This window comes from Emydura macquarii, unplaced genomic scaffold (assembly GCF_026122565.2).
Source record: "Emydura macquarii macquarii isolate MOO-44397 ecotype Brisbane River unplaced genomic scaffold, CSIRO-AGI_Emac_v2 contig_705, whole genome shotgun sequence".
Lineage (NCBI taxonomy): Eukaryota > Metazoa > Chordata > Testudines > Chelidae > Emydura > Emydura macquarii.
Genome location: NW_027130842.1, coordinates 2,569,089 through 2,591,731, shown reverse-complemented (window position 1 = coordinate 2,591,731; position 22,643 = coordinate 2,569,089). Strand labels below are relative to the sequence as shown.

The 22,643-nt window shown below is 42.9% G+C and overlaps 1 protein-coding gene across 2 annotated transcripts in view; it reads left to right on the top strand.

Annotated features, from left to right (window-relative positions):
• The window catches only part of MAP7 (microtubule associated protein 7), a 145,660-nt gene that overhangs the window by 108,764 nt on the left and 14,253 nt on the right, over window positions 1–22,643 (top strand). The window contains exons 8-12 of one of the 2 annotated variants that reach the window (XM_067542292.1): window positions 9,017–9,130; window positions 13,034–13,152; window positions 15,354–15,448; window positions 16,472–16,755; window positions 21,709–21,889. In XM_067542292.1, coding sequence (XP_067398393.1) covers window positions 9,017–9,130; window positions 13,034–13,152; window positions 15,354–15,448; window positions 16,472–16,755; window positions 21,709–21,889 — 793 coding nt within the window. Of the gene's footprint in view, window positions 1–9,016; window positions 9,131–13,009; window positions 13,153–15,353; window positions 15,449–16,471; window positions 16,756–21,708; window positions 21,890–22,643 lie in introns of both variants that reach the window. The other variant, XM_067542294.1, reaches the window with a different exon arrangement.

Genomic DNA, 22,643 nt, shown 5'->3' with positions numbered 1-22,643 from the left:
TAGAAGATTAGAGTTGGAAGGGACCTCAGGAGGTCATCTAGTCCAACCCCCTGCTCAAAGCAGGACTAACCTCAGCTAAATCATCCCAGCCAGGGCTTTGTTAAGCCGCAGCTTAAAAACCTCTAAAGATGGAGATTCCACCACCTCCCTAGGTAACCCATTCCAGTGCTTCACCACCCTCCTAGTGAAAAACTTTTTCCTAATATCCAACCTGGACCTCCCCCACTGTAACTTGAGACTACTGCTCCTTGTTCTGTCATCTGCTACCACTGAGAACAGCCTAGCTCCATCATCCCTGGAACCTCCTTTCAGGTAGTTAAAGGCTGCTGTCAAATCTCCCCTCATTCTTCTCTTTTGCAGACTAAACAAACCTAGTTCCCTCAGCCTCTCCTCATAAGTCTTGTTCTCCAGCCCCCTAATAATTTTTGTTGCCCTCCTCTGGACTCTCTCCAACTTGTCCACATCCTTTTTGTAGTGGGGGGCCCAAAACTGGACACAGTACTCCAAATGCGGCCTAACCAATGGTGAATAGAGGGGAATAATCACTTCCCTCAATCTGCTGGCAATGTTCCTACTAATGCAGCCCAATAAGCTATTAGCCTTCTTGGCAACCAGGGTACACTGCTGACTCATATCCAGCTTCTTATCCACTGTAACCCCCAGGTCCTTTTCTGCAGAACTGCTGCCTAGCTCGTCGGTCCCCAGTCTGTAGCTGTGCATGGGATTCTTCCATCCTAAGTGCAGGACTCTGCACTTGTCCTTGTTGAACCTTATCAGATTTTTTTTGGCCCAATCCTCCAATTTGTCTAGGTCACTCTGTATCCTATCTCTATCTTCCAGGGTATCTACCACTCCCCCAGCTTAGTGTCATCTGCAAACTTGCTGAGGATGCAATCTACCCCATCCTCCAGATCATTAAGGAAGATGTTGAACAAAACTGGCCCCAGGACCGACCCTTGGGGTACTCTGCTTGTGACCAGCTGCCAGCTAGACATGGAGCCACTGATCATTACTCGTTGAGCCCAATGATCTAGCCAGCTCTCTATCCATTTTATAGTCCATTCATCCAACCTATACGTCTTTAACTTGCTGATAAGAATGCTGTGGGGGACTGTGTCGAAAGCTTTGCTAAAGTTAAGGTATATCACATCCACCACTTTCCCCACATCCACAGAGCCAGTCACCTCTTCATAGAAGGCAATCAGGTTGGTCAGGCATGACTTGCCCTTGGTGAATCCATGTTGACTGTTCCTGATCACCTTCCTCTCTTCCAAATGCCTTAAAATGGATTCCTTGAGGACCTGCTCCATGATTTTTCCAGGGATTGAGGTGAGACTGACCGGTCTGTAGTTCCCTGGATCCTCTTTCCTCCCTTTCTTGAAGATGGGCACTATATTTGCCTTTTTTCAATCATCAGGGACCTCCCCCAATTGCCACGAGCTTTCAAAGACAATAGCCAGTGGCTCTGAAATCACATCAGCCAACTCCCTCAGCACCCACAGATGCATTGCATCTGGCCCCAAAGACTTGTCCAATCTTTATAAATAGTCCTGAACCTGTTCCTTCAGCACTGCAGGATGTTCATCTCCTTCCCATTCTGGGCCGCCCAGTGCAGTAGTCTGGGAGCTGACCTTGTCTGTGAAGGGCTTATCATGTCTTCTCTCCTCCCCGCCATGACCAGGGCATGCCTCAATCCTCTGACTTTAAGCTGGGGGGGGCCTGTAAAAAACCTATGCCATGAAATGATCCGCATTCAATCTGTCTCAAGTGCTTGGGAGAGACTCATCAGAAGAATCGCTGCAAGAACTGCAGAGGCTTCCGCCCCAGAACCTAAAAGGAAAGATGCCAGAGACTTAAATTTATTCTAATGGAGGCAGCTCTCTGACCTCCGGAGCGAAGTCCGGCAGAGCCAGGACCCAGCACTTCAACTTCAGGGCACCGACATCGGTCAGAGAAACAGCATCGAGGAAGGACTCTATGCATAGAGAAGCTCGGCATCAGCAGGGCATCTCCGGCACTGAGAGATGCTGCACATAGAGAAATGCAGCACCGCTCTCACCATCCCAGGGAAAAAGCAGAAGACAACAAACGGGATGCTTGCCAACACTGAAAACAACTGGGCGTAAGGGCTTGAGTGGGAGCGTGACCCACATTGAGCCACTCCAATCCTGGACCCTCAGATGTGGTACCATCAGCTCCAGCCCCACTGAGGGGTCTGTCAAGTCCAGTTCCCTTGGACTCCCCGCCCAAGGACAGCCATGAGGAGGAGTTGCAGCTCCCCTCCACGCCAGAGACCTTTGAGGCAGCAAGGGATCTCACAGAGGGCATGGCACTGACACCTCCCTCTAGGCAGGACCAAGACCAGGACCCCAGACCACCGGGTTCAAAAAAGCTCCCAGCACCATCCTGGGGCAAGCCATCCATGATGCCACAGTCACCCTCTCCACGGCACTGCTCTCCAGCACCATCAGGCACCACACCACACTGCCCTGGTTTTCTAAAAGTGGAGTCGTACTGCTCAAGAAGGAGCTGGGACTGTTTGGGCAGACAGCACCAGAGGGTTGAGGCAGCACAACCCCTTCCTGTGCCTTGGCCTCCCCAATGGCAGATGCCAGCCCAATGGCCATTCTGGACCACGTGAGCATTCCACCAAGCACTCCAAATGGTTGCTCTCATTTGTTTCTGAGAGCAGAACCCTACCGACTCATGCAGTTGGGAACATACCATGCAGCATGGGTCATGGCACCGAACCAGGGCCCGATCCCAGCATTGAGCCCTGCACCAAGCAGGACCTCAACCCCAACACTGAGGGTGAGGAGCTGGTACTGCAGGACCCCTTGGATGCAGAAGGGCAAGAGCAGGGCTTTGTTCCCATCAGACCTGCCACTGCTTCATCCAGGGATGAAGCAGTATGGGAGCAGTGGCTGCGCCTACTGTGAACGACCACAGGGTGGCACAGAACATGGGGCTCCAAATAGAGAAGGTCTCGGAGAGTGCAGACCCTGTGGTTGACCTCTTAGCACCTCCGGGTCCCTCCAGAGTTGCTTTGCCTTTAATAAAGACCATATGTGACACCACAAAGTCACTATGGCAAACTCCAGCCTCTTTGCCTTCCACAGCAAAGAGAGTGGAGAGGAGGAAGTACTTCGTGCCCTCCAAGATCCATGAGTATCTCTGCACTCACCCTCCACCGGGATTGCTTGTGGAGACAGAAGCTAATGAGCGTGAGAGGCAGGGCCAGCAAGCCCCAACACCAAAGGGCAGAGATGCTAAGAAGTTGGTAGAAAGGTGTACTCTACCGAGGGGCTCCAACACCACATTGCAAACTAGCAAGCAATCCTAAGCAGATATGCTTTTAACTCTTGAAGGTCCAAGTTTGCATAATCATTACCACCACGCTCCAAGCCGGAATTCACAGATCTTGTAGATGAGAGTAAAGCGGTGGCAAAGGCCTCACTCCAGGCAGCACTCAACATGGCAGACACGGCAGCCCGAACCATGTCATCCAGCATAGCTATGCAAAGAAGTTCCTGGCTACAAGCCTCAGACCTTCCTCATGAGGTCCAACAAACTATTCAAGACCTTCCAATGGTGGAGAGTTCGCAACAAGGCTCAACAGGAAATGCTTGCAATTCAGCTCTGTCCAGAATCACAGTCCGGGATCAATTGTGGACATGTTTCTCATCCCGTGGACAGGTCCGTTGTTCTACATGTTCCTGCCTACCCCCGTTGTTCACAAGGTTCTGCTGAAGATCGGAGAAGAAGGATTTTCCTGCTGATAGCCCAGCCTGGCCACGTCAACATTGGTACACCATGCTTCTCAGTCTTTCAGTGGAAGCCCCAATCACTCTGCCTCTAGTTCTGGACTTGATCACCCGGGACCACGGCAACTTTGGGCACCCCAACCTCGAGTCTGTCCATCTCACAGTGTAGAAGCTCCATGGCTGAACCCTCTGGAACTAGCGTGCGTGGAACCAGTTAGAGAGGTCCTCCTTGACAGCAGAAAACCTTCCATAAGGACCACTTACCTATCTAAGTGGAAGAGTGTGACGTTCCCTTCTGCAATCTGGACTGGTATATAGCTGTGTCTCCCCAATCCCTCACTCCTGGGCACTGTCTTGCACTTGCCCCCACTGTGTGAACCTCTCACTCCTGGGTCAGCCCACACACAGCCTCCTGCAAGCAAACGGTCCCTGACTTAGTGAGTGAGTGCTTCTGGCAAGCCACTCATGGGATTATGCAATAGAATGATCCAGCAAACCCGCCCAGTCCCAGATGCAACCCTAGGAACTGCCATTTTACAGAGTTCAGTGCTGCCCTCTGCATGCTGCAAACTCATATGTCTGTCAGTTTATCAAAGAAATTGATATTCACCAGCTCTGTCACTTTAAATGAAGTCTCTACACACACTCAAACCACATGCACTGCTTTAGATAAAACAAACAAATAACTTTACTAAGTACAGAAAGATTTTAAGTGATTATAAGATGGAGGAATATAGGTTAGATTTGATCAGGAATAAATAAAAGCAAATCACATTCTAAACTAAGCTTAACACTTCAGTAGCCTTACAGTCTTAGATGGTTCTCACTACAGGCTGCTTGGTCGCCCCCAACCAGGCTCCCCCGCTGTGAACAGTCTTGGTGTTGTCTTGTAGATGGATTGCAAGAGAGAGCTTAAGAGACCAAAATGCCTCTTCCTTTAACAGGTTCCCTGGACACCCTTTGGGGTCAGGTGATCGGCAATATCCAGCATGGTTTTTCCTCCACTTGAGTTAAATGGGAATCACCTTATCAGATACTCAGGCCAGTCCATTGTTCCTGGAAGCACTGAGTTGTTTTATGCATGCCTCACCGAGGCATGAATTACCTCTGCTTTTAGTGTTTGCCTGGATCTATTCAAGCCACGTGAGACACACATTTGGGAATATTACATAGCAGAGCTTCATAACCATACACATGACATTGCAAGAAATATACTACTATAACAATAACATTCAGCATGTCATGAGCATTCCAAAAATACCTTACATGACATACTTTGCATTAAACAATACACAGTTACACTATAAGGGCAGACATGAAGGATACATAATCACACCATAAGGGTGTACAGGGAGTGCATTGCGTCACAGAGATTTTCGATTTGGGTGGCTCAGAAGGGCATCTTGCTGTCTTCAATACCCTCTATCTTGGACTGTTTGTTACATCTGAAGCAACAGTGTCTGTCGGTGTCGTCAATTAAGGTCCACCTGGCCGCCATCTCGGCTTTTCACTCCTGGGTTGCATGCTGTTCAGTCTTCGCTAACCTCATGGTCAGGCATTTCCTTAAGGCCTAGATAAGCTATACCCTCATATGCATCAGCCAATTCCCCAAGGAGACCTTAACCTCGTGCTGTCAAGGCTGATGAGATAGCCATCTGAGCCCCTAGCAACATGCTCACTCCTCTATCTATCCCAGAAGGTAGCTTTTCTGGTGGCCATAACTTCAGCAAGGAGGGTGTCTGAACTCAAGGCTCTTACGTCGGAGTCTCCTTACACAAACTTCCTTAAAGACAAGATTCAACTTTGCTCTCACCCAGCCTTCCTTCCAAAGGTAGTTTCCCAATTCCATACAAACCAGGACATTCAGGAAAACAGCACAGCTCTTCATAGCAATAGCAGATAGGATGAAAGGTTTCCTAGTTTCTTCTCAAATAATTTCCTCATGGATCACATCGTGTATTCAAACGTGTTACGACTTGGCGGGAGTGCCTGCCCCTGCAATGACAGCTCATTCCACAAGGGCTCATGTGTCTTCGACGGCATTCCTGGCCCACATCCTGATTCAGGACATTTGTAGGGCAGCGACGTGGTCATCTGTTCACACTTTTGCTGCACGTTATGCTATTACATAGCACGGCAGAGATGTTGTTGCTTTTGGCAGAGCAGTGCTACAATCCTCGGGGCTTTGAACTCCAACCCCACCTCCAATGGACTAGCTTGGGAGTCACCTACTTGGAATCAACATGAGCAAGTACTCAAAGAAGAAAAAACAGTTACTAACCTTCTGTAACTGTTGTTCTTCGAGATGTGTTGTTCACGTCCATTTCAAGACCCACCTACCTACCCCTCTGTCAGAGTCAACTGGCAAGAAGGAACTGAAGAGGTGGAGGTTTGACAGGGCCCTATATATAGCACCATGAGGGTGTGACTCCAAGGGGCACCAGAGCTGACCCTACGGATACCACTGGGGGAAAAGCCTTCCAGCAACTGTGTATACAGCGTGCACATACCTTCTTGGAATGGACGTGAGCAACACATCTCGAATAACAGCGGTTATAGAAGGTTAGTAACCGTTTCTTCCAACTTGCCCGAGTCTCTTGAAAATGAGAAAACACTCTCCTAAGTCCCTTAGGCTGACCTATTTTGCTGTACTGATAATGCTTGATCTCCATAGTTAGATGTCTTTCCCCTGATTTAGTCTTTATATAGAAAAGCCTATTTTAACTCAAAGTTTTTGATAGAGGCTCACAAATTCAGCATATTTATGTTATTTAATTTTTTTAAGAGGTTATAAGTTTAGGCCTTAATGTATTTTGTATCAAATTCAGATTTCATTTTAAATGGGCTTACTTTTTAAAAGAAAAAACATATTATAATTTAAATAATAAAATAAAAAATGTATTTAAATCAAAACATCTGATTTAAATAAAAAAGGCTGTTTTTGTGGATTTTTTTAAAATTTAATTGATTTTGATCCACCCTGAACATGTATTTGTCTTAAAAATTATGAGATTTTAAAAATATCTCATGATTCTGTGGGGCCTGACTTCTGCTTTTTTGAACATTTGAGGTTGGCAGTACAGGACATCAGTTTTTCAATAAAAGAAGTGGAAAAATTTGAAAGATATATGCTTTAGGACTTCATCTTGTCCTACCCACAGAGTGGCCACTCTTCTTGTTTTCTTTGCCTCCCAAATAGTTATGTTTGAAAGTCTTGAAGTAAAAGTTGCTTATGCTTTGCCTGTGAAGTAGCTAACATTTGACCTCTTCTTCACGAGGCTCAGCATCTCCACCATGTATAAGTGTGCTGGCCTGTCTCCTTAGCCCAGGGAGGACTGATGCTGTGCCCTAAGTCTTTCAAGCCTTTCTTGCAGGACACAGTTTTATTAATTCAAACAAAAGTCCACAAAGTACCACTAAACTCCCTACCAAAGCAGTCTGTCAGGATTCCAAGGCCTTTCGCTCTGCTCCAGGGCTACCCTACAAAAGTCAACCTCCTTCCCACAGCCTCATCAACTGACTCTTCTCAGCCCTTTTATTGGGATCACCTGACCCCTTTCCAGATGGGTCTGGTAATGAAACAGAGGTGGGTGGTCCCAGACCCGCTGGCCTTTAAAGGAGCAGATCGCCCTATCAGAGAATGTGCATGTCTGCTTTTCACTATGGACTCCCAATCCTACAAATCTTACAACTAAGTGTAATGTCTATTTATGCATGTAGCCCCGTTGATATCAACAGGACTATACATGGTAGTAAGGGCTATACTGGAAAAGAAGTGTTCATCAGGAGTAAGTCCTGATTTTGTGTCTAGTACTTGTTCTTCTGACCACATAAGTACACTTTGCGTTGCCACAATAGTCTGGGGGGTTTTGCTCAGATTTAGTTATGGTGACAGTATTTCTTTAGGCTCAATCATTTCTTCCCTCAAACTTGTACTTTGCTAGCATGCAGTTAATCAAACTGAATTTCTAAACATAAAGAGCCAGTGAACAAATCCATGAGCTTGCACAGGAGCTAAAATAATGGACACACTGAACATACAGGCTCAGAGGGGAAACAAAATGATTTTCTGCCTTTCAGTTTAATAGTTATGCTCTATGTTTTTTTCCCCTCATTGTCAAGATGCAAGCTTAATGATAACTAGTGTGCACTAATGGAGGCCACATTAGAGTATTTTGTACTTTGTGTAATCTGTGCAAGCCTGGAAATAGTCCCATTAATCAGAAAGAGCTTTTGCTGTAGTTCATTATGTAAGGGCACTTATGCAGACAGCCTGCTGCGTTTTTGAGACCTATATTTCTTAGTGATGCCACTATTGTGTTAGCAGAATTCAGGAGAGCAGCTTTGGATACAAAAAATCAGTGCTGGGGGCAGTTTAGGAAATTAAACTCTTATGGGATAATATTTATTATTAAGATTACACCTCTTTTCACAGAACCTGGAGCACAGTGCAATAAGAGGAGTTCAGGGTTTAATTAATAGTGCTGAATCTCTACATTTAAAAATACAACTTGGTCTCCAGTTTAGGTCTGGTAACTGGTTACCATTTTAGAGACCAGGCCTAATGAATTCCTAAGTTGCAACCTTGCTTGCTACCCCCAAAATCAAATTATGCAGAGTGGATGTTTTAGATGCGGTAAAACCTGACATTACTTTACTCTATCAGTATTCTCAAATGTATATGTAATAAAATCTGATGTGCCATCACTGCAGGATCTGAGATTTGTATACATAATTAAGGGAAACATGGTTCCCATTTGAGAGTGGACCAAAGAGATTTTTGTGAAATGCTAGAGGCCTAACCAAAAAATCTTATAGGGATTATGACAGTATTATCTCTGTGCTAGCTAGCAAACAAACACATTTTTTCTAATATAATTGACAGGCTTCAGATTTTTTTTAATGTGTATGTAATTGCCCCAGTCCAGAACAAAACGCACATGTGCAAAAATATATGTACAGTAGTTGGGGCTAAGAACGTAATATTAGTACTTGGTAGCGGGTTAGCATATTATGGCAGCAAAATAATGAAAAAGAAGTGCACAGAGTAAATATTTAAAATGTATGGTTGGAGGCAGTAAAGTGGATTAAGACTAAAATATACAAGTGACCTATGCGCTCTTAATCTCTGAATCATAAATTGAAGATGCTCCGTTATGGGTGGGTGCCATATTTTGAGGTGTCTTTTGCAATGTATGGTGATTTGTAGACAGTGTCTGATCTAACATCTTGCTTATGTGGTGCCCATTCAGCTCGCCGGCTGCCGCTCAGTCCATGGGAGAGTAGCGTTGTTAGCAGGCTGCTGATGCCCACACATTCGTTCCTGGCCAGAAGTAAAAGCACAGCTGCTTTGTCTGGAGATGCAGGTAAACCTAAAAGAGTGGACGCCTAATGTTTTATCACAGCTGTTCCTTTCAAAACTTCTTTTCAGGATGTTTTTAATTGAATGGACTAATTAAGCTTATCCAGTAGCACTCCAGATTTGTATAGAGGGAGCTCGAATGGCTCTTACAACAGCATGGAAGTTCTTGGTACGCCTTTCTTTTTGTCTGCCTTTCTTTAGCTTAGTCTGTCTCTAGTATTTTTCCCAGTGCAACAAGGAAAATGCCCATAGGGGGAAGCAAGCAGCATATCATACTCCACTATAGTCTTAGGATCCAGTGCAACAAACACTTATGATAGCCTGCTGCACATGGCTAGTGCTGCTGTGCACTGTCATTGCTACAAATAAGTCATTCTGTACCATTTGTATTTTTTCCAATATAGAGCATTTTACACCCCATTTTTTAAAAAAAATCTGGTAGATTGAATATATAACATGAGTCACTTTGTTTTTCAAACTGTTTATTTTGTTTTGTTTTTTAAAGAAGAAAGACTGTTTTCTTGTGAAGTTAACGTTTTGAAGTTATAATTAATTAACTTATTTTCCAACAACAATTGTTGTTCTGCTTCTCAAGTTAGGCCCCACCTGCCAGTTCCGTGATCTACTAGCATGAGTAAAGTTAAGCACATGTGTAAACATTTGCAGAAGTGGGGGCTTAGTTGTTAAAAAGTTCTCCGCCAATCACAAAACAACTCTTTGTTATTCCACTGAGGGGCAAAAAATAACACAGAGAATATGGTAATGTCTTTATGAGGTAGTTTGAAAGCTATTCAAAACTAAGGAGAATGGCATAGGTATGTTTAAAACAGGGTTGCGATGTATATTACGATGGACAGAAGCAGGTCATTCTCTGGTGTGTTATGATATAGGGAAGAAGTAGTTACACTGTTTTTAGACTGCAGAGATATTTCATGACCACGCTATGGGATTTTAGTACATTGGTAACATACTGTTGCACCTGTTGAACGTTTAAATCCAGACAGGTTTTCTTGGCCCTCTCTTGTAAACATGCATTTATTTGAAATAAAGGCTATTGAAAGTAAGAGGGAATAATGGTCTTGCAAGATTATTTTTCAAAAATGCTTTCACTGAAGAATTGCCACTGTTGATTTGATCTCAGTACAGTTCCATGGGGATCGCTTTGAGGGGAAAAGTGGGTAATATTCTACAAACAGAATAATTAGCCAGTATGGGTCCTTATTACTGAATATCATGAAAGGTAGGAAATTGGAAATGCAGCTAGTGATTACAGTGATGATAGTTGAGAAAGCAAGGCTCTTAATTTTGCAAGCAATTACTCTACTAGTGCAGATGTGAACATTTTTCAGTTTCATGCTGAGTAATAATTTGTAAGAGGAATGGAATATTGGCAGATATTTTAAGCAGTGTGAGTGGTTAATGCACCAGGATATTCGGAGTAGTTCTCTAATAAGGCCCGCCCCATGCTAATTGGAACTGTACCACTCATTTTTAAAAAATCCATATGCCCTTTGTTTTCCAATTTTGCCCTATTTATAGCAATATCTGGATTATCTGAGTGCAGGACATTTCCTGGAGATTAATGATTATCAGGTGTTAATGGCCCATGACTGTGCCCTGAGCCATCAAGTCATTTCAGGCTGTCGTTAAGCCCCAGGAAATAACCCTGCTCCTTCATCATTATTACTTAAAGATGAACTTCAGAGCAAAAATTAAATTCAAGTTAATATGGATTTCTCTTCTTAAAATCTTTGCTGTTGGGGACACTGAGCACAGAAGTAAGTTTTAACTAACCCTCTAAAAAGATTATATGAAATCCTCTTGGTACATCTTGATTCACTGAAGATACCCCATAAAGCATCATTCGGTGCCATCACAAATAAAATGACGTGCTTGACTTCTAACATTTATGATGTCACTGTATGGGATAGCTTCAGAGAATCAGGAAGTACCAAGAGGATTGATTCAAAGAGAGGGAAAATATATATATTTTAAAAATTAGTTAAAAATTATTTCTGTGCTGATGCCCCCTGTACCTCAGGAGGGGACATTCAACAAAGAAATCTGTGTAAAACTCCATTTCATGTTTGCTCTGCAGTTCACCTTCTGATGATGGTCTCCTTTTAATGTTTCATTAAACATGCCCATCTGAAGTGATAAAGCAAACATGTGCCCTTGCTGTAGCTTTTAAATTAGATTAATTTCTATATTAATGAAGTTCATTTAGTCCTCACTCCAGAAAATGGTGTCTAGCTAGATCTGCTAGATCAATGGACTTCTGTTAGGACAGCAGTGTGCATTGTTGTGGAAATATAATGTGTGTGGAAATATTCATCCTCTGCCTCTCAGAGAGGGAACCTGGGAGAGATTTTTCCTGGAGAAAATGAGGCTACTGTTCTTTACATAAATAATACAAAGGAGAAAGTACTGTACAGAACCTGTACATTCTGTCTCTGCTATTGAGTAAAATGCTGAATAACAAATATTCTAGCTATACTGTAAATGACCATGAGAGGAGAAACAGGAAAGACACCTAAATAATTACACAGTTTGGCCCTGTTTTCAGGGCAACTAAACCATACTGCCAAGAGAATAAGAACAGAAGAAGGTCTAAGAATACTCTCTGAACAGCATTTCTGATTCCTACAAGATCCATTTTGCACCACTAAAATTGTCTTTACATGTGTACTTTAAGCATCACAAACCTAATAATGTATCATTTCCATGAGATCTCTTGTAGCAGATTTTGTCCTCTACATACCGCTAAGGAGACTTGCCATCCCAGATACTGACTTAACTAGTTACTTCTGCCACGTTGATTATGATGGTTAGAACATGCTTATTATTATAATGGGGAAAATAATTTAGTTGTGGATTAATAGAAATTTCTTTAGAGTGGTTGTTTATCTTTAAATATATTGATTATATTAGCAGTTTTTGATTGAGGAGTTCAGACAAATTTCTTACAGAAGGAACTTTGTAGAGTGCAGTGGTTACAACAAATGGCAAACATGTATGTTTTATACTATTGTTTGTAACTTTTTTGCAATGTTGATATTTTCATGTACTATGGTATATCCATTTTAGTAATAGCATAAAAATAGACATGCATTTCATGCTACAAATCTGTTCTGATTGAAGGTACAGCAAAGCAATATATTCTAGATAGAATAGAAGTATGCATTTATTTGATATCTGTTTATTTCTGAAATCTTTGTAAATTTCACCAAGAGATCATAAATTATCTTTAACACATGATGTGACTTTGTCAATTTGATATGAAAGAATGTAATTATTTTGCTAGACTGCTGAACCATATTCTCTGTGTAGAGGATGAAATGTTTTGGTCTTTGTATGGTATTCTTCTTTCTCCGTCTCTGCCCCCTGCCCCAACTATATACTGGAAACCTAATTTTAGTCTGATTTTGGTCTGATTTTTTTTCAGACCTGATTAAATTGCATGTCAATGAATGTACTAAGCTAATCAATCTCAGATCAGTAATTTTGTGTTTTTTACTTTACCAGAACCACCACTGTAAAATAAAAGGCCAGGCAACTGTCTTATGTCCATTTGTTTTTGGATTCATCCTCATCTTTGATAAATATGAAAATTGCTGAAATCTGGGTTAATTTTTAACTTTCAAATTTAAAAGTATATGAATTCCGATTAGAAATGTACCAGGAAATATTTGGGACTAAGTGAATGAATATCAAGTGATGCTTCTGGTTTAACTTCTAGAAATATTCTTTATGTATTAATACCTTCTTCCTTTTGTCTTTGTCTCATTCTCTCTCATTCCTGTTTCCTGCTGTTGGTTTTCATTTGTCACTCCTCCGATACTGTTCTGTTTTTTAAAAATAAATGAAAACAACCCACATCTAGTTATCCCCATTTGTCCTCGTTCAGCATCTTGCAGCCCCATCAGCCCTCTGTCCTACAAGGCCATGAACTGTAGAAATCCAGCAGACCGAGCAAAATTATTTGTCACAACAACTGGACATAGAAGGACTACACACTCAGCAGGGGTAAGCATGCTAGTTATATGAAGTCTAGCATCTGTAGCAGACCCATCTGGCATACATACACATTAGAACATAAAAATATTTTCTTCAGGAGATGTGGATGGTTTAGAAGAATGGTAATGGAGTCTTTCACTTCTGGGTCACAAGTTAACATCATGCTAGATTGGTAACAACTATTTAACAGTAGCTTTGTGGCTTTTGTGCATTCATTTGTTTTTGGTTCAGTTTCCTAAAGGGCAAACATCAAACTCACAATCAGCACCACTACTATTGACATTGTTCTTGTGTTGTATGCAGTGTTATTGTAGTTGTGTTGGTCTCAGGATATTAGAGACAAGGTAGGTCAGATAATATCTTTTCAGTTGATGAGAGAGACAAGCTTTCAAGCTACACAGAGTTCTCACCAACAGAAGTTGGTCCAATAAAATATATTACTTCACCCAACTTTTCTCTCCAATTCTTCTTGTGGGTAGTCTTAGCTAAGAGTAATACAAAACATCTCAGCCTTCGAGATGGTCCCTTCAGATCAGGATTACGGCACATTACCAGGACACTGAAGAAGCTTTCATTGCTGCTGCCCTGTGCTAAATATATTGTATGAATAGAGTATTTCAGTCTCCAAGGTTATCAATCGGGCACGTTTTATTAGGTTTTTTCATTATATTTTTTAATTAATTTATTAGCAAAATAGCTGAGTGAGCAGTTATTCCACTATATTGTCTGTGTAATGGAGAAGCTGATGATTGTGCTCAGATTTATTTTTTAAATGTGTTTAGAAAGTACATTGTTGGTTTTTCTAATTGACTGAGAATAACAGACCTATTGAGGCTCTTTCCATCTTCAATACTGCTGGTGTCGCTCTCACACACACAGTTAAAGACATTTCACTAATGATCCAAATCCTGCATTTTTTTTTTGTGACCCCAACAATTAATGGACTAGGTGCTCAGAAGGTGTAAATCAGTATAACTCCATTGAAATCAAGGGAGATATGGCGATTTACACCATCTGAACATCTGTCCATTGATTTTTAAGGCAAGTTGTCATTGTGCCAAGAATTATACCTGGGCTCATCACTTGTGAGCATTTTAAAAAATAACCTTTCAATTAAAATCTTGTTGATGTTAAGCTTAATTGCCCAAAGAATTTCAGGATTTATGGAGGTTAATAGGAAGAAATAAAGGGATTGCACAAGTCTGAGTAGGATCATGAGATTCCTGTTTCTTCAACTTTCTTTTCCCCTATTTTATAAAGTCAGTTTTCAGTTCATGGCTGAGATAAACATTATAGATATCTTTTAACTAATCAAATTCCAGACCAGCAATATGTAGTAGTGCCTTCCCCACTGCCAGTGCTGTGCTTGATACCTGGCCATGGTAGCATAATATTGGTCTCTGACAAGATTGTGCTGCTCCATGAATGGCAGGATGCTACCTGAGAAAGACATTTGACACATACCCATGCACCAGTCTTGTTTCCTCTACAAATTACCGGCTATATTTTGAATTCAATATCCCTAAAAGCTGAGGATATCATATTTAAAGGAACTCTGTCAAGTACATATGTAGCCCCAAATTTTAATCTACTTTGAAACTTACTATACTCTACTAGGAAATATGTTCTCTGTTCTCATGGAGATATCAAAAAAATTGCCATGAGATAAAAAATTAAAAAGAAAAAAGAAAGTAACTATTCTGCGTAAGATTGAGCAGTTTGTGCTTTTTGGCTGCTGAGCCAGCCAGAAGAGAAGAGGAGGAGGAGACTATCAAACCATATTTCAAGGCATCTGTGGTGCTGGTACATAAACAAGGAAACAAAAGAAATAGAGCCATGTACACTTGAGCTCCATAAGCAGATTGCCGGGGATGGGGAATGGGAAATTGCCGTTTGCCAACTGGAAAAGGGCAACATTTGTAGGGAATGAAGTGTTAATTTTAAGAATCTCAGTGAGTATTGCAAACAGTGGAGAGCAAGAGCTACTAATATGGATGCATACAATCAAATGCTCATTTCCTGGCACAAAACACCATCAGATTCGTTACAGGAGTCATGTTGGTACACTTACCAGGCAGGCTGTAGGCAGGGCTGACACAGCACTGATATCTCCTTTTCCTGTGCTGAATGTGTAGTATAAGGTATGTGCTTCCTTTGCCCATGTGAATTACTCTTGGAATGTGATTTTCTGTTCATTTGCTGATCCTTAGGCTGACAAAAAAGAAAAGGACTTCTCCTCCAGCAGAAAGAGACTTCATTCTCCTTCCAACCCCAAAACTAGATCACTAGCTCTCTCCCCAGTGTGGTAAGTGAAGTACAGATGCTGGGGTTCAGCTGTATTAAGCTTTAATTGTTGTGCTCAGTACGTGTTTGACTCAGCAACAGAAAACATGTATGAAAATGGCAGTTAAAAGAAATTATAATTAGCAATGACCGCACTGCACCTTAAGTGGGGGCATTGTTTGGCTTGCCAGTGGAAGGGGCATACCACTTTAAGTGGAGGAAGGGGTAGTGAGGCATGGATACTGCTGCAGAAGCAGAACAGTTGGGGATGCTGACTCATCCCCCCCAGGGACTAGAAGGGCTGGGGAGTGATAAAAGGCAAGCCCAGCAGGAGAAGCCCCCTTTTCCCTGGACCAGGCAGAGCAGCATCCACCCTCCCACCCTCGAAAGTGGCAAAATACCAGGTTTGGTCAGGATCCGCTGTGGGCTCGGCACTAGCCGCTCCTTTCTTGGGGGACTGGCCAAGGCGAAGTGGGGGGGTTTTGTCTTCTGACAGCGGGTTCACGGGGGTGCTTTGTCAGTGTGTGTAGGAAACGGGAGGAGATGGGGAATGGTGAGGTCCCAGCAGCGGGTTGACTGCGGAGCAGGTTGGAAAAAAAGACAAGGCTGACGAGGAAATATTGAAATGAACACTTTCATCTGCCGGATACTCCCAGACATCTAATAATAAAGTCGTGGCCTAATTAAATCATTACTTAATTAAAGGACAGTGTCTCCTGTCCTTTTTCCGGGATAGCCAGACAATGAACAAATATTTAAAAAGGAAACAGTTCAGTGTCAAGGACAGGGGAGAAAGGAAGCTTATATCCCGTCAGTGCCCTTCTCACAGGAGTGTATTGAGGATTAATTAGTTAATGTTTTGAAGATTAAGTTCTGTGTAACAGCTAAATGTCATTACTCTGTCCCAACATGTTTCAGGTTTCCTATTGGTTGGGAGGCAGATGAAGTTATGATTGTTTTTGAGCTCACACACCTTTTATTTATAGAGGGAATATCAAAGGACCCAGCATATTACCATCTCTCTGTTTTCTTTCTGGTTGAACAGGCAGGCATCCAAGTCCTTGCCTTTTTTGCCTGGCACACCCAAACAGATAACCTCCCCACCTGGCTCTTCCAAAGTGCCCTCCACTCAGGCACGCCCTCCCTCTGCTGGCAATATCCGACCAGTCAAAAAAGAGCTCAGACCAGAGAGTGAGAAGAAAGAACCAGAAAAGGAGCCTGCGAAGAAGGCAGCAGAGGAACAGACAGAAGAGGGCAAAGCAATTTCAGCAGGTGCTGCAGAATCTGCTATTGGGGAGGGACCCTCTGTCAAATTAGAGCTGCCTCAAGGTAAGGATCATGATATTGGTCTCAGGGATGTTTGTGAGTCCTTCTCTTTTCCTCCTTCCTTCCCACCCGGTTTATTACATCTTTATCAGTCACAACACTTCCCTTTCAGTAATTGGTTTGTTCTAGGCTGTCATTCAAGTCCTTCAAAAATTCCTTAGAACGTGTGATACATCATTAATTTGCATGACTAGGATCCTTTACATGGCTTTGCACAACTTACACCTCAAAAATGTGATTCATTGTCTGCTCTTTATGTCCTCAGACAACTGCTTTTCCAAGCTCTGTTAAAGTGGAACAACTATTGCGTGCCACTAATGTTAGGGAGCCTGTCCCATGAAACCATCACGTGAAGTAACACAGGCAATGGGAATGTCCAGCTCTGCTAGTTGCTTTTTATTATTTCCCTACTGGAAATTCAGTGTCATGCAAAGAGGCATTGCTCAAGGCAGGAAAATGAAATCATAAGATGACCTCATTTTTTATTTTTAATTGTAAGGAATTTGTTGGTAAATTAATCTCTACAGTATTTTACTGCTGCAGATACAGTTCTATCTGGGTGCAGCAAAACACAGCCAAAAATATGTAAGTAACTATTCAAGTGACAGATACAAAATTATAAGGAAAACAGGATCAGTAATGTTTTGACCATTGGGGGAGGCTGGGGTTCTATTTCTGCTTATTGTTTTAAGGGACCATAATAGTGAATGCTGAAATCTTTCCTAGAAAGTCAGAATAAAACCAGAGGGTAAACTGTGAAATAGGGCCTGGCTGATGAACGAACAGTAGCATAGATGCCAACTGCATTAATTAAACTAGAATTGTACCAATTTAGCCATGCTGGTACCCATGTCCATGGGAGATACAGGCAGGATAAAGTAGAGATAATGGAATACAGGTGAAAACCAAGATGGGGAACAAGAAGAAACAGGCAGTTATAACACAAAATACAGCAAGGGACTGGACAACCATCAGAGAGGAGAGAGACAGAATACGATGAGAGGTTGATGCTGCTTTTCAGAAAAGAAGAGGAGAGGTGAAAGAAGAAGAATTAAAAAAGAGAAAATTAAGAAGAGAAAAAATAATACGGAGATGGAATGTATAAATCAGTGATAATGAAATGGTGGAAGGGCAAAAGGAAGAAAATATGCCCAGCCCTTTTATGACAGTAAATCATATTTAGGAACAAATAATTTTTGATATTCCCCTGACACACATTTTATATCCTTGTCCATTCTAGGAACAGAGCTGGAATGGTTGTTATGATCACTGATATTCCTGTTCTTCGTTACTCTGGATTCTGTATTTAAATAATCAAATAAATAGATAAGGGGGAAGGGAGAGAATGCTACAACTTCATCAGAATACACCCAAAACTCAGATCCCTTGAGGATTTGGAGGCAGGTCCATTGAAAAATGTTTTAAACATTAGCAGCCCTGCATGAAACCCCTGCACGTGCAGCTGGGCTCCACTAGTTCTTTAAAAAAAGGAGCTGGTCCTTGGCTTTTATTACTATAAGTGTTTGTACTGAGGTAGCCCCTAGAGCCCCAATCTTGTCTAGGATCCCATTATGCTAGGCACTCGACAGACACGGAACAAAAAGACAGTCCCTGCCCCACAGAGCCTACAATCTAAGTATCAGACAAAAGACGACAAATGGATACAACAGACAGTTGGAACATAGGGAAAGGATGAGACAATTCTGGTCAGCAGCTGTGATGTGCTGAGACCATTCCTTATCTTTTAAGTTCTTTGTAGGCATCATAGCAAATGAGAATTTTAAGAAGGGATTTGAAGGAGGATAATGACTGAATTTTGCAGCTGTTTATGGGGAGCACGGGAGGAAACATGAAGGTGCTTGTTTGGAAACTTAGCAAGTGGGCGATGGAGGCTGATGTCCTTGGCTGAGTGGAGGCAGGAGTCAATAGCATATGAGATAATCGGTCAGGTGGGAATAGACTGTGAAGGGCCTTAAAGGTGAAGGCAAGTAATTTGTGTTTGAGGCAGCAGAGAAGGGCAGCAGCAGTGGGTGTAAGTGGGGTAGGATTGAATTTGTCAGGCCCAAAGAAGAGGATGTAATAGTAGCTGAGATGCAAGATGATGAAATCCTGGACAAGAATTTTAGCTGTGTAGGTGGAGAACAAAGGCCCTACATTAGACATGCTATGCAGGAAGAATCACCAGGTTTGGACACACTTGGGTGTGAGGAACTAGAGACTAGGCCAAGTATAAAATGATGCTCAGGTTATGGGCCTGAGCAATAGTGCTATTGTGATGGTGGTGGCGGTCATGGTGAGTGGTGGAGGAGGGAAGGAAGAAGAGCTTAGGCAAAACGATTAAGAGCTCTTCTAAGTGAGTGGGCCACTCACCAGCCAGCACATCAAATAAAGCTTCCAAAAATGACAGAATTTCAGTTCCTTTCTTCAGGGATGGGTTTAGTTCTCAGAACAAAAACAGTACAACGTAAATCAAACAAATAAACCAGATCCTTCCACCTGGCCCCTTCCCCGGCAAGCGAGGTAATGAATTAATCATGATTGGGGCTAAGCCCAACTCCCTTAAAGAGCTGTCCTACTCTGTTTTGGCCATGTAGAGCTTAAACTGGACACCCACAAGGAGATGTCCAAAATACAGGCAAATATTTTAGTTTGGACAGGAGGAGAAGGGTCCAGAATGAAGAGGTAGGTCTGTGAGTTGTCATCATAGAGATGGTAGTTGAATTTGTGTTTGCCCAGGAGATTACTCAGAGGGAAGGTGCAGAGGGAGAAAGGAAGGGGGCCAAGGACAGAGCCCTGTGGAACCCCCACTGAAAGCAGGAGTGGGGATGAGGAGGATCCTCCTAATGAGAAGCTGAAGAAGTGATTAGAGAGGCTGGAGGAGATCCAAAAGCCTGTCATGGGCTCACCTCAGCCGCTGGAGCATCTTGCAAAGCGAGCTCGCCACATCTTACATTAGTCAAATCAAGGCTCCACTCAGGATAGCCCACAGGGGCCTGACACACCACAAAGTAAACAAAAGCCTTTCGTTGACTTAAGCAAAAAGGTGTAATCAGAATTAGGCTCTGACCAGGCCTGGCTTCTTGGAATAAGACAGGGGAAAGACCCTTCCTTCGCTGCCCCAGAAGTGGCCTAGGCTTTGACAGAAGCAGCCAGCCTTTTTTATCTGGTCTGCTGGCACTGATTGGCCTTTGCCTGCTCCTGGCACTACAAGCCGCTAAAGGACCAAGTCTCACTAGTTCCACCAGCAGTTGACTCTGAGAGGCTTCTCTAGGCAACCCCTGGAAGTTTGGACTCAACTGCCTTTCTCTTGTTAAAGACAGCTTCCTGGGGGAGGGTGCGCCAAGGCAGCGGGGTCTCTGGCGGGAAATGCCTAGCACAACCCATCACAGAGCCTTTCCTTTTTTTCATTTACAATGAGTCAGTTACATTTAGGAGAAGTCAGGCAACAATTCATCACCCCCAGATCCTACCGCTGGCTGTAGTTTTCCACAGTGTTTATCAGTCTAACCACCTCCCTACACATGTCACCAGCACTGCCAGAGGCATTGTGTTGTGTGTCTGGGTGTGCTTCCTTCAGTTTAGCTAGTGTATTGATAGCAGTCCCTGAATAACGTGTGCTTGGCCTCTAGAGGAAAACGTTCAATTCATCTTCTCTACAGTTTGTTGGGGGAATGACAGATGTTTAGAAGCCAGGCAACCTAACAGAAATGTGACCTAGTATTTTATTTAAGAAAAACTACACAACAGTAATAAATGTTATAAGACACAAATCAGAACTGTCAGTGTTGTCACTGGTTATGCTATAGGACCGAGACGGGTCAGGGTTGCACCTGCAAATTGTCCTCTGAAAACCGTATGCAAGATCAAACTCCAATCCAGCTTTCAGATTGAGGATGGGGTGCACATAACAAGCATGACATCGTGTTACAAGGAAGGAGGGAGATGGCTTGTCTATGCAACTGGCCGTAAATGGACAGTTGACCTCAAGGAGGCTACTCTCTCAACATTTTTGGAATGAGAAAAGGAGTGATTTGACTGGAGAACTGGGAGTCCAGACTCCTAAGTTCTGCTCCCAGCTCTGTCAATTGCTCACTGTGTGAACTTGAGCAAGTTACTTTATGCTTTGGTGTCCCCATCTGTAAAGAGTGTGTAATATCAATGTCCTGCTGTGTTTTGAGGATGAGTTAATTAATGATTGTGAAGCTCTTTAAGATTCTAGGATAAAATGTGCTAAGCATGTTTCAAATGTTGTGATCTTAAGCCCTGATCCTGCAGGTTGCTCATTATGGGTGAATCTCTGCTTCTGCATGGAACAGCCTGCAGGATCAGTGCTTATGTGGGTAACAGCCGAATAACTGCAACACCAGTGCTGATCGGTGAGCTAAAGACCTCACAAGACCTTCCTTAATTGGAGTGCACTTTCAAAAATGAAGGGCCTGATGGCATTAGCAGAAGCCCGGCTCAGGACCCCGATGGCAGACAGTTGGCCAGAAGTGAGGACACAATATTACAAACTGCCCCAACCCCTGCACTGCAGCCAGGACTCATACAAAAATGGGAGAGACCAGCCCAAGCGGTGTCAGGCCACCTGGGAAATGGGCTGATTCAGAAACTCTCCTAGACTTTTTCCACCATCAGAAGTCCTGTTTTGCCGCAGTCTGAGTTTAAAGCTGCTCCCTTGCCTGGCAGAATTCCATCTCGACAGCAACTACTCCTGCGGGTGCATGAGGGTAAAATTCCCTCCAAAGAAATCTGGACCTCTGGAGATAATGATTTCTACTCCTTCTAATGTATCCCTATAGGCCTGAAAATATTTTAGAGTAAAAGCTCTAGTACTTGAAATTGTATTCCCCCCCTCTCCCCTCCCCCGGGAGGTTTATTAAATTATACACCTTTTAGGGTTGTTTTTGATATAGCGTTGTATGGATGAATTTCCCTTTCTGCCTATTTCGGTAGCAGCTCCAGCTTTGCCCCCCACTCCACCAGCTGCTTCACCATCCCCTGTTTCTAGCAAGACTTCGGCAGGTACTACTGACCCCGAAGAAGCAACGAGACTGCTTACTGAAAAGAGGAGGCTGGCCCGTGAGCAGCGAGAACGGGAGGAGCAAGAAAGGAAGGAGAGAGAAGAGACTGAAAGGTGACATCCAAATCTGCTCAGTGGAGAAGATAGATTTTAGTCTTTATGTCATTTTGGTACCTACTGTAATGTTTAATATTGAGGATTCAGAACCAATCCTTAAGGAAAGGAAGCATGAAAATCCAGACTGAAGGAACTATTGTATCTTGTCAAGATTTGCTTACATGAGTCATGCAAGCTGAAAAATAATGAGGCTAAAATCTGAAAAACTGCTTAACAAATGGGTCCCATCTATTCATATGTGCATTTAGTGCTTTAAACATGGGTAATGGAGGACAGATCCTCAGTTGGTGTAAATCATTGTATCTCCATTGTAGTCAATAAAGCTATGTTGATTTATACCAGCTGAGGATGCTGCCCATGGCTGTCTTCATCCTCATGGCTATAATAGTGTCCATAGCTATATATAGTAGGGTCTTCATAGGAAGTGTTTTTACATTTCTAATAGCTGTGGTTTATAGACCTCTACCTTTTCTCATTTAATATGAAGTATTCTCCAGTAGTTCTGGACATAAATGATGCATGTCTCGGGCCATGTCTACACTAGTACTTACGTCTGCAAAACTTTTGTCACTCGGGTGTGAAAAAACACCTCCTCGAGCGACATAAGTTTTGCCAACATAAGCACTTATTTGCACAGCGCTACTCTCCCGCCAACATAACTACCGCCGCTCATTGAGCTGGTTTTATTATGTCAGTGGGAGAGCTCTCTCCCATCAGCATAATGCAGCCACATGAGTACTCTTAGAGCGGC